Genomic DNA, 13,786 nt, shown 5'->3' with positions numbered 1-13,786 from the left:
CAGAGGAATTGATTTTAAAATACTGGTTTCCATTTTCAGAACAGGGGTGAGCACTTCTGATACAGCAGGCATTATTAATCTTTCACCAATAGTATGAGATTTTCCACACCTTGCTATCATTTTGGAAATGATATAAGAAGCAATGAGATCACCAGCAAGGTCATTTCTTGGCAAATGACTCGAGTGTGCAATGGTTTTCCAATGCTTCTTTCATCTTCTGGAACCGAGTAATACCATAAGTAGCCTTTTCAGGGTGTCTTTTGCAGAAGCGTTCCTGCAATCTTGATGGTTTCATGGATTCATTAGACAGTACAGTATTACAAATAGGAAACATGGGGCGCTGCTGATCTAATGGGATGGAATAAAACCATATTTCAGGTACGTAACTTTGTATTGGCACACTTTGTGTAGTTTCTGTTTCTTAGCAGGATTAGAATTCAAGGCTTCACCGCCTTCAAGCTTGTAGAGATCGCACCGTACATACTTACCCATTGTTAACGGGGCTAAATTAAAATAATAAATTAACACCACTGGGAATGCCTATCGGATGTTGACGGCAGTGAGTTGACACGGATGGAACGATGGCAGCGGCACGCAAAGGAACAGCGAGGCAAAGATGAAGACGATCACAACTGCAAAAATTACATTGACAAGGATTCAGATTGGAATCAAATGTTAGTCGGGACAGAACTTGTGTTTGGGAAGCCATCTTCTTACTATTCCAGTTAGCACGATTGACCAGTCACGTAATGTCTGGTAATCCCCAAAGATGGTTCTTGACCGCACATATGAAGCTGAGGTCACTTTGAACACCTCAACAGGATTCCTCGGTGTTGACAGGTTCACTGATTGACTCTATTTCACCATTTGGTTCCGACCAGCGCTGTATCGTTACGCGACCTGTTTTCCATAGATCTGTCACGAAGGTTGAGAGGGTGTACTTGACCTATCAACTGTTAAATTGCACGAACTCGTTCCATGCTGCAAGTCAAGGGTAACTGTTGGACACCCTGTTTGCTAACTTACGCATCCTCAATAATGTCTGTTTGGTTGGTAAAGTTGGACGAGATTGTCAAATTTCAGACTTGTTGTGAGGACAAGTGCTCACCGCCCGCTGAGCTGTGGTTCTTCCTGTGTTCCAGTGCCTCATCCTTTTTGTCGGAAGTGCCTGCTCTACTAACGGTCGGTCAGGTCTCAAGCCTCAAGTAAGGGGGTGCCATTTACTGCCCTCCCCCATGACATCATACAATACCGCACTCCCCTTGGGAATCACTGCTGTAGCTCAATCACTTTGAGGTGTGACATGTTGTACATTCAGAGATGCTCTTCTGCACACCACTGCTGTAACACATGGTGATTTGAGTTACTATCCTCGTCCTGTCAGATTGAACCAGTCTGGCCATCCTCCTCTGACCTCTCTCATTAACAAGGTGCTTTCACCCACAAAACTGCCGCTCATTGGATGTTTTTTCTTTGTCGCACCGTTCTCTGTGAATTCTAGAGACCGTTGTGTATGAAAATCCCAGGAGATCAGCAGTTTCTGAGATACTCAGACCACCCCATCTGGTCCATGGTCAAAGTTAATTAGATTGCATTTCTTCCCCATTCTGATGTTTGGTCTGAACAACAGCTGAACCTCTTGACAACGTCTGCATGCTTTTATGCATTGAGTTGCTGGAACATGATTGGCTGATAAGAGGTTTATATTAATGAGCAGGTGTACCTAATAAAGTGGACACTGAGTGTATGTCAGTGATATTAGACCTGATTCTGATCTGCACTAACCTGTAGCTAATTAACCTCACCATGCAAATTTTTATTTCTAAGTATTTCCACCTTATGGAAACTTTGGGTTACCAACAGTTCTTGAAACTTTCATGTGACCTGGGAGTGACAGAAAGAACCCTACCCCTGGTCAGAGGCAGATGACCGGGGGACAGTTTCTAAACACAGAAGATTCGGCAGATGGTGGCAATCCAAAGCAACGTGTGTATGCACGTGCATGCACACACACGCGCACGCGCGCGCGCACCATTAAGTAGGCCAGGCAGCATCTAGGGAGGTGAATAAACATAGGAACAGAATTAGACCATTCGACCCATTGTGTCTGTTCCTCCATTTCGTCATGCTGTAATCTCAAGGTTGTATGATATACACATGCTTTAATAGTAAACATACTTTGAACTTTGAAATTCTGTTACTCTTTACTTTTTCTGATCCTGTAACCAAGTTCAGCTTCAATGTGTTTCTGTCCACTGCAGCGAAGCCAACTATCACAATAACCTCAAGACACCTGAAGAACAGAGAGAATACCTTGGCCCTGATATGCCAAGTGCATGGATTTTATCCCAAGAAAATCCACGCAACGTGGCTGCGGAATGGTGTAGTGATCAATCGGGAAGTGCTAATGACGAAAATTTTACCCAACCAGGATGGGACGTTCCAAGTCCGGCTACAGGTCGAAATTGACCCCGGGAAGGGTGACACTTACACTTGTGAAATCAAGCATTTGAGCGTCCCTGACAAGCTGCATGCAGTTTGGGGTAAGGCTCAGAGTCTGAATAATTTGGGGTCCAGTGTACTGGTGACGATCTGGTTCACACTCTGTCAAACACTATATTATACACTCAGTGGCCACTTTATTAGGCACCTCCTCTACATAATAAAGTGACCATTGAGTGTAAGGTCGTGGTCTTATGCTGCTGTAGCCCATCCACTTCAAGGTTCGAAATGTTTGCGTTCACTGACGCTCTTCTGCACACTACAATTGTAACAGGCGGTTCTTTGAGTTACTATTGTGTTCCTGTTAGCTGGAACCAGTCTGGCCATTCTCCTCTGAAATCACACTAACAAGGCATTTTTGCCCACAACTGCCACTCAGTAGATAATTTTTTTGGTTTGTTTTTCACACTGTTCACTTTAAACTTAAGACTTGTGCCTGAAAATCCCGGGAACTCAACAATTTCTGAGATACTCAAACCACCCTGTCGTGCATCAGCATCGTTCAAAGGTTCACTTATTATCAAACTATGTATTCAGTATCAACTCTGAGATTCATTTCTCCAGATAGCCATGAAAAAAAGAAATCCGTGGAAGTCATTCAAAGATAAACATCAAACCCCCCCCCCCCCCGGCACAAAAAAAAACAAAACTGAACAGGAGCATCAAACCCCCACCCTGCACAAAAAAATCAAAATGCTACAAGAACATCAACCCATCTAAACCCCACTCCGTCACGTAAAAAACTAACAAAAACATCAAGCCCTAAACCCCCTCCCCCACACAAAAAACTAACAAAACATGCTATGCAATAACAAGGTGAAAGAACAGGGGAAAACATAGAATATAAAAATCATAAGACTGGAAGTCCATAGTCCAATCCATAAATTCAGAACCTTGGTGATGTCCTCTGACCAACAGCGAGAGAGAGAGAGAGAGACCACTCAAACACAGAGGCCTACCCTCCAACAACAGTGAGTGAAAGGCACTACACAGACTCCTCTGACAGCAGAGAAATCCATCCCTGCAATCAAAAGGCAAGCAGTTGCCTCAGATTCAATCTTCCTCGACACTTTACTCGGCAAAAGGGACTCGATCATTGGCCCCTACCTTATCTTTAAGCTGCTTCGCCCTGAGGCTGTTTGAGCTTCCTGGAATCTTCCTGGAGACAGCAAAGCACTAGGTCACCCAATTGATCTCCAAACTCTAAATCACAGGCTCTTAACAGTTCTAGAAACACATTTAAGATGAAAAGCAGAAGTAAAAGAAGTGAAATAAACAGTTTCATGGACTATCTGGTAGATGTCGACCAGGGGGACGTTGTACACAGGCGCCAACTTCACTAGATTCCATGGTGAAAGTCACTTGGATCACATTTCTTCCCCAATCTGATGTTTGGTCTGAACAACAACTGGACCTCTTGGCCTTGTCTGCATGCTTTGATGCATTGAGTTGCTGCCACATGATTGGGTGATTTGGTTCACATTTTCAACCCATTCAGGTTATGATTGTTTCGCAGGAACAGAATCCTGCTGTAATCTGGTGAGGACCAGTAACTCCCCTTTCTACATCAGTCATGGAGTAATACAGATATGGGCTCTTCAGCCCAACTGGACCATGCTGATCACCACAAGGTCGTAAATTATAGGAGCAGAATTTGTCCATTTGGCCTATTGAGTCTGCTTTGGCATTTCATGGCTAATTTATTATCCACTCAACCCCGTATTTCTGCCTTCTCCCCGTAACCTTTGACACCCTTAATGATGAAGAAGCTTTCAACTTCATCTTTAAATCTACCCAGTGACGTGGCCTCCAGAGCAGTCTGTGGCAATGAATTCAGGGACTTACCTAAAGAAGTTCCTTCTCATCTCTGTTCTAAAGGGATGTCCTCCTATTCTGAGGCTGTGTCCTCTGGTGCTCGACTCCCCCACGAGAGGAAACATCCTCTCCACGTCCACTCTGTCTAGGCTTTTCAGTATTTGATAGGATTGAATGAGATTTACACCCCCACCCCCCCCACCCCCATCATTCGTCTAAACTCCACCAAGTACCGGCCCAGAGCCATCAAATTCTCATCATATGTTAACCCGTGCATTGTCAGGATCATTCTGGTTAATCTCATTCAGACCCTCTCCGGTACTCAAACTACATCAGACCAATCTCTTATGAAGCCTCAGCATAAAAGATTGGTAACACTGCACTTGCCTTCCTTACTCCTGACTCCACCTGCAAATTAACCTTTAGGGAATCCTGTTCGAGGACCTCCAATTCCCTTTGCACCTCGGATTTGTGTTTTCTCTTGGTTCGTACTTTCCTTCCTGGGATCATTCTCATGAACCTCCTCTGGGCCCTCTCTAATTCCGGTACATCCTTTCTGAGATAAGAGGCCCAAAACTGCTCATAATACTTAAAGTGAGGTCTCAGTATCATGTCCTTGTTTTAATGTTCTAGTCCTCTCAAAACAAATGCTCACATTGCATTTGCCTTCCTCAGTACCAACTCAAACTGCAAATTAACATTTAGGAAGTCCTGCATAAGTACTCCCAAGTCCCTTTGCCCCTCAGAGTTCTGAATTTCCTCCCATTCAGAAAAATAGTCTACACCTTTATTCCTTCTGCCAAATACACTTCCCGACACTGTGTTCCATCTGCTACTTCTTTGCCAATTCTCCCAATCTAAGTCCTTCTACAGACACCCTGCTTCCTTGACGCTACTTGCCCTTCACCTGTGAAATGTTCCCTGCATGTTAACCCATTCATTCCCAGGATAATTTACCGTGAACCTCCTCTGGACCCTCGCCAATGCAAGCACATCCATTCCCAGATGAAACTGCTCGTAATACTACAAGTGCGGATTTGACCGATGCCTAATGAGGCCCGGCAATAGATTCCTGCTTTCATATTCGAGTCCATAGGAAAAGAATGCTGACATTGTATTTGCCTCCCTTACCATTGATTCAACTGACAAATTAACATTTAGGGAACCCTCCACGAGTTCTCCCAAGTACTTGCTTTTGTACTACCTTGTATATATGGAATGATGGTTTGGATATCATGCTCACAAATACTTTTTTACCTCGGTGTATCATAATAAGCCAATTAGCACACTTCTATCCTCAGTGGATACAAGCCCAGCCTGTCTGACCCTTTCTCATAAGACAACCGGCACATTCCAGCAGTCTAACTGGCAGGTAACATAACACTTTAACTGCCAGTGACCTGGGTTCAAACCCAGCACATCCTTCTTCAATAAGGGGCCATTCTCTGCTGTTGTATTGGACCAAGACTAGAGAAGTCTGGTGAAGACGATGAAGTGCGAACAACTGCGGCCAAACTGCTCTCTGCTGTAATATCTTCTGACCCCAGTTTTACTGATTTTCCTAGTTCCCAAGAATACCTATCCAGTCTATGGATATGTGATTGGAATAATTGCTGGAATAATTGGCATACTGATTGCAGTGTCCGGAGGAATGATCAGGTGGAAAGGTAGGAATATTTTTGTATGTACTCATCAGTCCGGGGAACACTTTTTCTTCATACACTTCATTAAAAAAAAGCCACAGATACTCAGTTGGCCAAATACCCAGTCTGGTCATCTGAGACCCAGTGATTCAGCATGGGTTAAACAGTGGTCCCCAACCACGGGGCCGCAAAGCATGTGCTACCGGGCCGCGAGGAAACCCTATGATTTGGCGATATGAAACGATATGAGTCAGCTGCACCTTTCCTCATTCCCTGTCACGCACTATTAAACTTGAAATAACCTACCAAATCATACCAAATAACACATAAAACCTAAAATAACACCAATACATAGTAAAAGCAGGAATGATATGATAAATACACAGCCTGTATAAACTAGAAATAATGTATGTACAGTGTAGTTTCACTTAACAGAATCGGGAAGGTTAAGCCAAAACCGATTTGTAGAAAAAGAAATCTGCACGTACACGCATGTGCACACAGGTGCCCGCGCAAGGCTTCATGGTAGTTGTAGTCTTTCTCGGGGTAAACACAAGTGTCCTGTATTTGACTGCTACTTCTGTCCCTTATTTGGGAGTGAGAAAGTTGGCAACCCTACTTGAACACCTGTCGGCTGGTCCGCAAGAATATTGTCAATATTAAACCAGTCCACGGTGTTAAAAAGGTTGGGGACCCCTCACACCAAAATCTATACAAAGAGTGGTAGAACATAAGGGCAGGCCAGAGAACAAGAAGTAGTTCAAGACAGAAACAGACCCCTGGTTCACACTGACCATCAAATATCCATGTACGTTTATCCAACTTTGTTCTTCCAACATTTCCATTAGCTCCAATTAAACTCCAATCCCCCCACCCCCACACCTACACACTAGAGACATTCCCATCAGCTCCCCACACTCAACTAATCTGATAGAGGAGAGTGGACCTTGAGAGAAACAGAAGGTGGAGGGACACCATAGGGAGGCGCTGGACAGTAAGGAGAAGTGAAGGGGTAATGGGTAGCCCGAATGGGGAATGGATAAAGATAAGATGGGAAGGGAAGAGAAATTACCAGAAGTTAGAGAAATCGATGCTACTCACCGTCATCTGCCAGCATGTATTCCTTTCCCTCCTCATGCTTTACTCTTACTTCTGTCCCCTTCCAATCCAGTCCTGACGAAGGTTCTTGACCTGAAACATTGACTGTTTATTCCCCTCTATCGTTGCTGCCTCACCTGCTGAGTTCATCCAGCATTTTGTGTGTTGCTCTGGATTTTCCAGCATCTGCAGAACCCCTTGTGTTTATCAAATGTTCGATGGTGCAGATTCCTGGTGAGAGAGGAAAAGTGAACGGAGAGCTGTGAGGAGAACTGTTCTACACAGAGCAGTCAGGACCTGGGGTACCAGGGGAGGTGGTGGAACCAGATATGAAAGCAATGTTTAAGACCATTTTGGCAGACGAGTGAACAAGCAAGAAGTGGAGCCATTATACCCTCAGTGGCCACTTTATTAAGGGTGCATGAGGAACATAATAACGTTTATGTTCATGGTCTGCTGCTGCAGCCCATCAATTTCAAAGTTTGACATGTGTGTTCAGAGATGCTCTTCTGCACACCACAGTTATAACGTGTAGTTATTTGAGTCAGTGTCGCCTTCCTGTCAGCTTGAACCAGTCTGGCCATTCTCCTCTGACCCCACCCATTAACAAATTGTTTTCACCCTCAGAACTGCCGCCCCACTTTTGTTCCTCGCATCATTGTCTGTAAACTCTAGAGACTGTTGTATGTGAAAATCCCAGGAGATCAGCAGTTACTGTGATAATCAAACCGCCCCATCTGGCACCAACAATCATTCCACAGTCAAAGTCACTTAAATCACATTTCTTCCCCTCTCTGATGCTCGGTCTGAACAACAAGTGTACCTCTTGACTGCCTGCATGCATTGAGTTTCTGCCACATGATTGGCTGATTAGATGTTTCTATTAATTCTGTTAATATTAAATCTGCTTCTGATCTGCACTAACCTGTAGCTAATTAACTTCACAATGTAACTTTTGATATTTCGGCCGTCAGTATTTCCATTTCACTGAAACTTCAGGTTACCAACTGTTCTTGGAAGCCTCATATGACTTGGGAGTGTCTGAAAGAACCGTTCTCTTGGTCAGTGGCAAACGGCCAGGGGACGGTTTCGAAACACAAAAGATTCTGCAGTTGGTGGAAATCCAGAGCAACGCACACAGACACATGCACACAATGCTGCAAGAATTCGGTCGGTCAGGCAGCATCTATGGAGGGGGAATAAACAGTTGACATTTTGGGCCAAGGCCAGTCATTAAGTCTGAAGGAGACATTTTGTGTAGTCAGCACCACTCAGGTCCCAAAGCTGTGGATTAAAGAATTTTAATCTTCAGAGATAGGACGTAAGACATCGGAGTACAATTAGTCCACTCAGCCCATCAGAACTGCTCCATGGATGTTTTTTTTGTTCTCTATAAACTCTAGGGACTGTTGCCCGTGAAAATCCCAGGAGATCAGCAGTTACTAAGCTATTCAAACCACCCTGCCTGGTCTGTGGTCAAAGTTACTTGGATCATATTTCTTCCCCATTCTGATGTTTGGACTGAACAACAACTGAACCTCTTGACCACGTCTGCATGCTTTTATGCATTGAGTTGCCACATGATTGGCTGATTAGATATTTGCATTAACAAGCAAATACCTAATAAAGTGGCCACTGAGTGAAGACTAAAAGGAGATCGTGTAATTTGGTATCGTGGCTAGTACAAATGTGGGCGGAATGGCCTGGTTCTGAGCTGTACTTTTCTTTGTTTCTAAAACATACTTTTATTCATTCAAATTATAGGCAGGAAATACGATATACTTGGTAGATGCCCCTTTCTAGATTGATTGTGTCATCAAAGCAGCATCTTGATTGTGTCTTCCATGCTGTGCATACTATTTACATGTGGCCTCTTCTGAGTGGTGTAACCACCAAAGTCAGAGTAAATTTGTGATTTGTATTACAACTTGTTAAAATTAAAGTTTAGTAAGGGCATCAACGATCATGGGGAGAAGGCAGGAGAATGGGTTTGAGATGAATAATAAACCAGCTGCAATGAAATGGCCAGCACAGACTCAATAGGCCAAATGCCCTAATTCTGCTTCTATGCCTTGTGATTTAAATATAGCATCCAAGTACATATATGCCACCAAATATTGCCTTGAGATTCATCTTCTTCCGGGCATTTACTGGAAAATAATTACAATCAAATTTATGAAGACTATACATAATCAAAAACTAATCAACAACCAATGTGCCAAAGAAGACTAATTGTGCAAATAAAAACATACAGTGGCATGCAAAAGTTTGGGCACCCCGGTCAAAATTTCTGTTACTGTGAGTAGTTAAGTGAGTAGAAGATGAACTAATCTCCAAAAGTCATAAAGTTAAAAATGAAACATTCTTTTCAACATTTTAAGCAAGATCAGCGTATTATTTTTGTTTTGTACAATTTTAGAGTGAAAAAGAGGAAAGGAGCACCACGCAAAAGTTTGGGCACCCCAAGAGATTTGAGCTCTCAGATAACTTTTACCAAGGTCTCAGACCTTAATTAGCTTGTTCACAATCATCGTTAGGTAAGGCCAGGTGATGCAAATTTCAAAGTTTTATAAATACCCTGACTCCTCAAACTTGTTCCAAAAAGTGTGAGGAAGTTTTAAATGTTATGAGAAGTATTGCTGGATGCGACTGTAGAGCAGGGCGGGAAACTATGTACTTAATGTATCTAGCTATGATTAGATCAGTTATAGATTATGGTTGTATTGCATATGGTTCCCGCTGCTATGGCAGTGCTTCGAAAACTAGACGGTGTGCAGTCCAAAGCACTTAGACTCTGTTGTGGAGCTTTTAGAACAACATCAGTCCCAGCATTATGTATGGAGATGGGAGAACTGCCTGTGCATTTAAGACAAATTCAGTTGGGCCCGAAGTATTGGGTAAAACTAAATGGATTCAATCACTGCTGTCCATCAAAGTGTCTTTTGCAGGGGAAGTCAGAGCGCCAAAGTAAAAGTAAAAGATAACCATTTTTAGATTTGGTTACTAACTGGGCTGTGAAATTGAAACTGACTGAGGAAGACATAGTTGACCAAGTTTGCTTACCACCTATCCTTTTTTGGCTCTTTCCAGAACCAGAAGTAGACATAATCCTCCCTTTTCAGCTTCAAGAAGCAGTGCAATTTCATCAGCGTTGATCACAAATGAATATTTAAATAATAAGTGGGGATCTTATCTGAAGATTTTTACTGATGGCTCAGTGGACCCAGAGAGCAGTAGGGCAGGATTTGAGATGTATGTGTCTCAACTTGGAGTTAAGATTGGTCACCGGGTTTCAGATGGTGTTTCTGTCTTTGCTACAAAATTATTAGCAATCCTCTGGGCCTTATTGTGGATAGAAGACTCTCGACCATGCAGGGTTATCATCTGTTCGGATTCTGCTGCTGCCTTCAAGTCTATAAAAGGGAGTAAATCAAAAGCTCATCCTGAGATAATTATTGAGATTCTCTTAGTGCTGTTTAGAGTAGGGAAGATGGGTTGTGCAGTTAGATTTTCTTGGATACCTGGGCATGCTGGGGTGGAGGGAAATGAAATTGTGGATGGCATTGCAAAGTCTTCCTTACAGAGCAGGCAAGTAGAAATTAGAGTTCCCCTAGGCAGAGCAGAATTGAGAAGTGGGATTTAAAAAGGTATAGAGAAGAAGTGGCAGGAGGATTGGAAAAACAAATTAAGGGGCAGGCATTACTTTTCTAGTCACCCACTAGTTAAAAAGGACTTAGACTGTTACCTTTTAAGTCGTAGAGATATGGTGAAATTAACAAGACTTAGGTTGGGGCATTGTGGGCTAAATTATTATTTAAAGATAATAGGAAAACATCCTACTGGATTATGTGATTGTGGTAGTCCAGAGACAGTCCAGTATATTTTGCTGAGCTGTAATTGATACAAAATTGAAAGAAGCATGTTGTTCAAGAGGTTATCTGGCTTAAATTTATTTTGGTTTTCTGTTAAATCTTCGCTTGGCCATCAAGAGAATCAACATCTGATTGAAGACTCTATTATTCAGTTTATTCATGAGACTAGGTTGTATTCGAGAATTTGAGTTCCTTGAAGTTCTATAATTAATTATACATCCTGCAGAGGGCTGTAATATGCCTAGATGCGTCTAAACAGCCGGAAATAGAAGAAGAAGAAGAATCTTGTCCCAACAATCAGCAGCCATGGGCTCCTCTAAGAAGCCGCCTAGCACTGTGAAAATTAAAATGATTGATGTCCACAAAGCAGGAGACGGCTATAAAAAGATAGCAAAGCGTTTTCAGGTAGCCGTTTCCTCAGTTTGTAATGTAGTTAAGAAATGGCAGTAAACAGAAATGGTGGAAGTTAAGCTGAGGTCTGGAAGACCAAGAAAACTTTCTAAGAGAACTGCTCGTAGGATTGCTAGAAAGGCAAATCAAGACCCCTGTTTGACTGCAAAAGACCTTCAGGAAGATTTAGCAGACTCTGGAGTGGTGGTGCACTGTTGTACTGTGCATCGTCGCCTGCACAAATATGACCTTCATGGAAGTCATCAGAAGAAAACCTTTCCTGCATCCTCACCACAAAATTCAGCATTAGAAGTTTGGAAAGGAACATCGAAACAAGCCTGATGCATTATGGAAACAAGTCCTGTGAACTAATGAAGTTAAAATAGAACTTTTTGGCCACAATGAGCAAAGGTATGTTTGGAGAAAAAAGGGTGCAGAATTTCATGAGAAGAACACCTCTCCAACTTGATTTCCAAAAGGCATAAAGTTAAAGATGACACAATTCTTTCACATTTTAAGCAAGATTACTTTTTTTATTTCCATCTTTAACAGTTTCAAAATAACAAAAAAAGGAAAAGGACCTAAAGCAAAAGTTTGGGCACCCTGCCTGGTCAGTATTTAGTCACACCCCCTTTGGCAAGTATCACAGGTTGTAAATGCTTTCTGTAGCCAGCTAAGAGTCTTTCAATTCTTGTTTGAGGGATTTTCACCCATTCCTCCTTGCAAAAGGCTTCCAGTTCTGTGAGATTCTTGAGCCATCTTGCATGCACTGCTCTTTGAGGTCTATCCACAGATTCTCAATGATGTTTAGGTCGGGGGACTGCGAGGGCCATGGCAAAACCTTCAGCTTGCGTCTCTTGAGGTAGTCCATTGTGGATTCTGAGATGTGTTTAGGATCATTATCCTGTTGTAGAAGTCATCCTCTTTTCGTCTTCAGCTTTTTTACAGATGGTGTGATGGTTGCTTCCAGAATTTGCTGGTATTTAATTGAATACATTCTTCCCTCTACCAGTGAAATGTTCCCCGTGTCACTGGCTGTAACACAAGCCCAAAGCATGATCGATCCACCCCCGTGCTTAACAGTTGGAGAGGTGTTCTTTTCATTAAATTCTGCACCTTTTTTTCTCTAGACATACCTTTGCTCATTGCGGCCAAAAAATTCTATTTTAACTTCATCAGTCCACAGGACTTGTTTCCAAAATGCATCAGGCTTGTTTCAATGTTCCTTGGCAAACTTCTGTTGCTGAATTTTGTGGTGAGGATGCAGGAAAGGTTTTCTTCTGATGACTCTTTCATGCAGGTAATTTTTGTGCAGGTGTCGCTGCACAGTAGAACAGTGCACCACCACTCCAGAGTCTGCTAAATCTTCCTGAAGGTCTTTTGCAGTCAAACAGATGTTTTGATTTGCCTTTCTAGCAATCCTGCGAGCAGTTCTCTCAGAAAGTTTTCTTGGTCTTCCAGACCTCAACTTGAACACCACCATTCCTGTTAACTGCCATTTTTTAATTATATTACGAACTGAGGAAACGGCTACCTGAAAACGCTTTGCTATCTTCTTATAGCCTTCTCCTGTTTTGTGGACATCAATTACTATAATTTTCAGAGTGCTAGGCAGCTGCTTAGAGGAGCCCATGGCTGCTGTTTGTTGGGACAAAGTTTGAGGAGTCAGGGTATTCATAAAGCTTTGAAATTTGCATCACCTGGTCTTTCCTAACGATGACTGTGAACAAGCCATAGCCCTAACAAGCTAATTAAGGTCTGAAACCTTGATAAAAGTTATCTGAGACCTCACATCTCTTGGGGCGCCCAAACGTTTGCATGCTGCTCTTTTCCTTTTTTTCACTCAAAAATTGTACAAAACAAAAATAATACACTAATCTTGTTTAAAATATTGAAAATAATGTTTCATTTTTAACTTTATGACTTTCGGAGATCAGTTCATCTTCTACTTACTTAACTATTCACAGTAACAGAAATTTTGACCAGGGGTGCCAAAACCACTAGACAGGTATAAGGAGGAATTTAAGGTGCGGGGTTATATGGGAGGCGGGGTTTGAGGATCGGCACAACATTGTGGGCCGAAGGGCCTGTAATGTGCTGTACTATTCTATGTTCTATGTTCTATATGTTCTAAAACTTTTGCATGCCACTGTAAGTCTTATTGTCTTCCTTGTCAGTTCAAATAATGCACTTCTATCTTGTTGGCTCAAGGTCTTCTGACTGCCCTATAACTGATTCCCATTGGATGTAGTACAAGGGCTACACAACATCATGCCTTAGGTAACTTCCTTAGTTTTCATCAACGCTGGTTCAAACCAGGTCACCCAGAAACTGGGCCAAGATTAAAAACAGAAAACCTACAGCACAATACAGGCCCTTAGCCCACATAGCTGTGCCAAACATGTCCTTACCTTCAAAATTACCTAGGGTTACCCATTGCCCTCTATTTTTCTAAGCTCCATGTAC

General features: G+C 42.5%; 1 protein-coding gene across 4 annotated transcripts in view; it reads left to right on the top strand.

The window, feature by feature from the left end:
• The window catches only part of LOC134338891 (H-2 class II histocompatibility antigen, E-S beta chain-like), a 281,277-nt gene that overhangs the window by 253,395 nt on the left and 14,096 nt on the right, over positions 1-13,786 (top strand). For 2 of the 4 annotated variants that reach the window (XM_063035062.1, XM_063035060.1), the window contains exons 3-4: positions 2,262-2,543; positions 5,883-5,984. In XM_063035062.1, coding sequence (XP_062891132.1) covers positions 2,262-2,543; positions 5,883-5,984 — 384 coding nt within the window. The remainder of the gene's footprint in view (positions 1-2,261; positions 2,544-5,882; positions 5,985-13,786) is intronic. The other 2 variants (XM_063035061.1, XM_063035059.1) reach the window with 1 other exon arrangement.

Source organism: Mobula hypostoma, chromosome 28 (genome assembly GCF_963921235.1).
Source record: "Mobula hypostoma chromosome 28, sMobHyp1.1, whole genome shotgun sequence".
NCBI classification, from domain to species: Eukaryota; Metazoa; Chordata; class Chondrichthyes; order Myliobatiformes; family Myliobatidae; genus Mobula; species Mobula hypostoma.
Note: the sequence above shows the minus strand (reverse complement) of the source record. Positions and strands in the feature narration are given on the sequence as shown.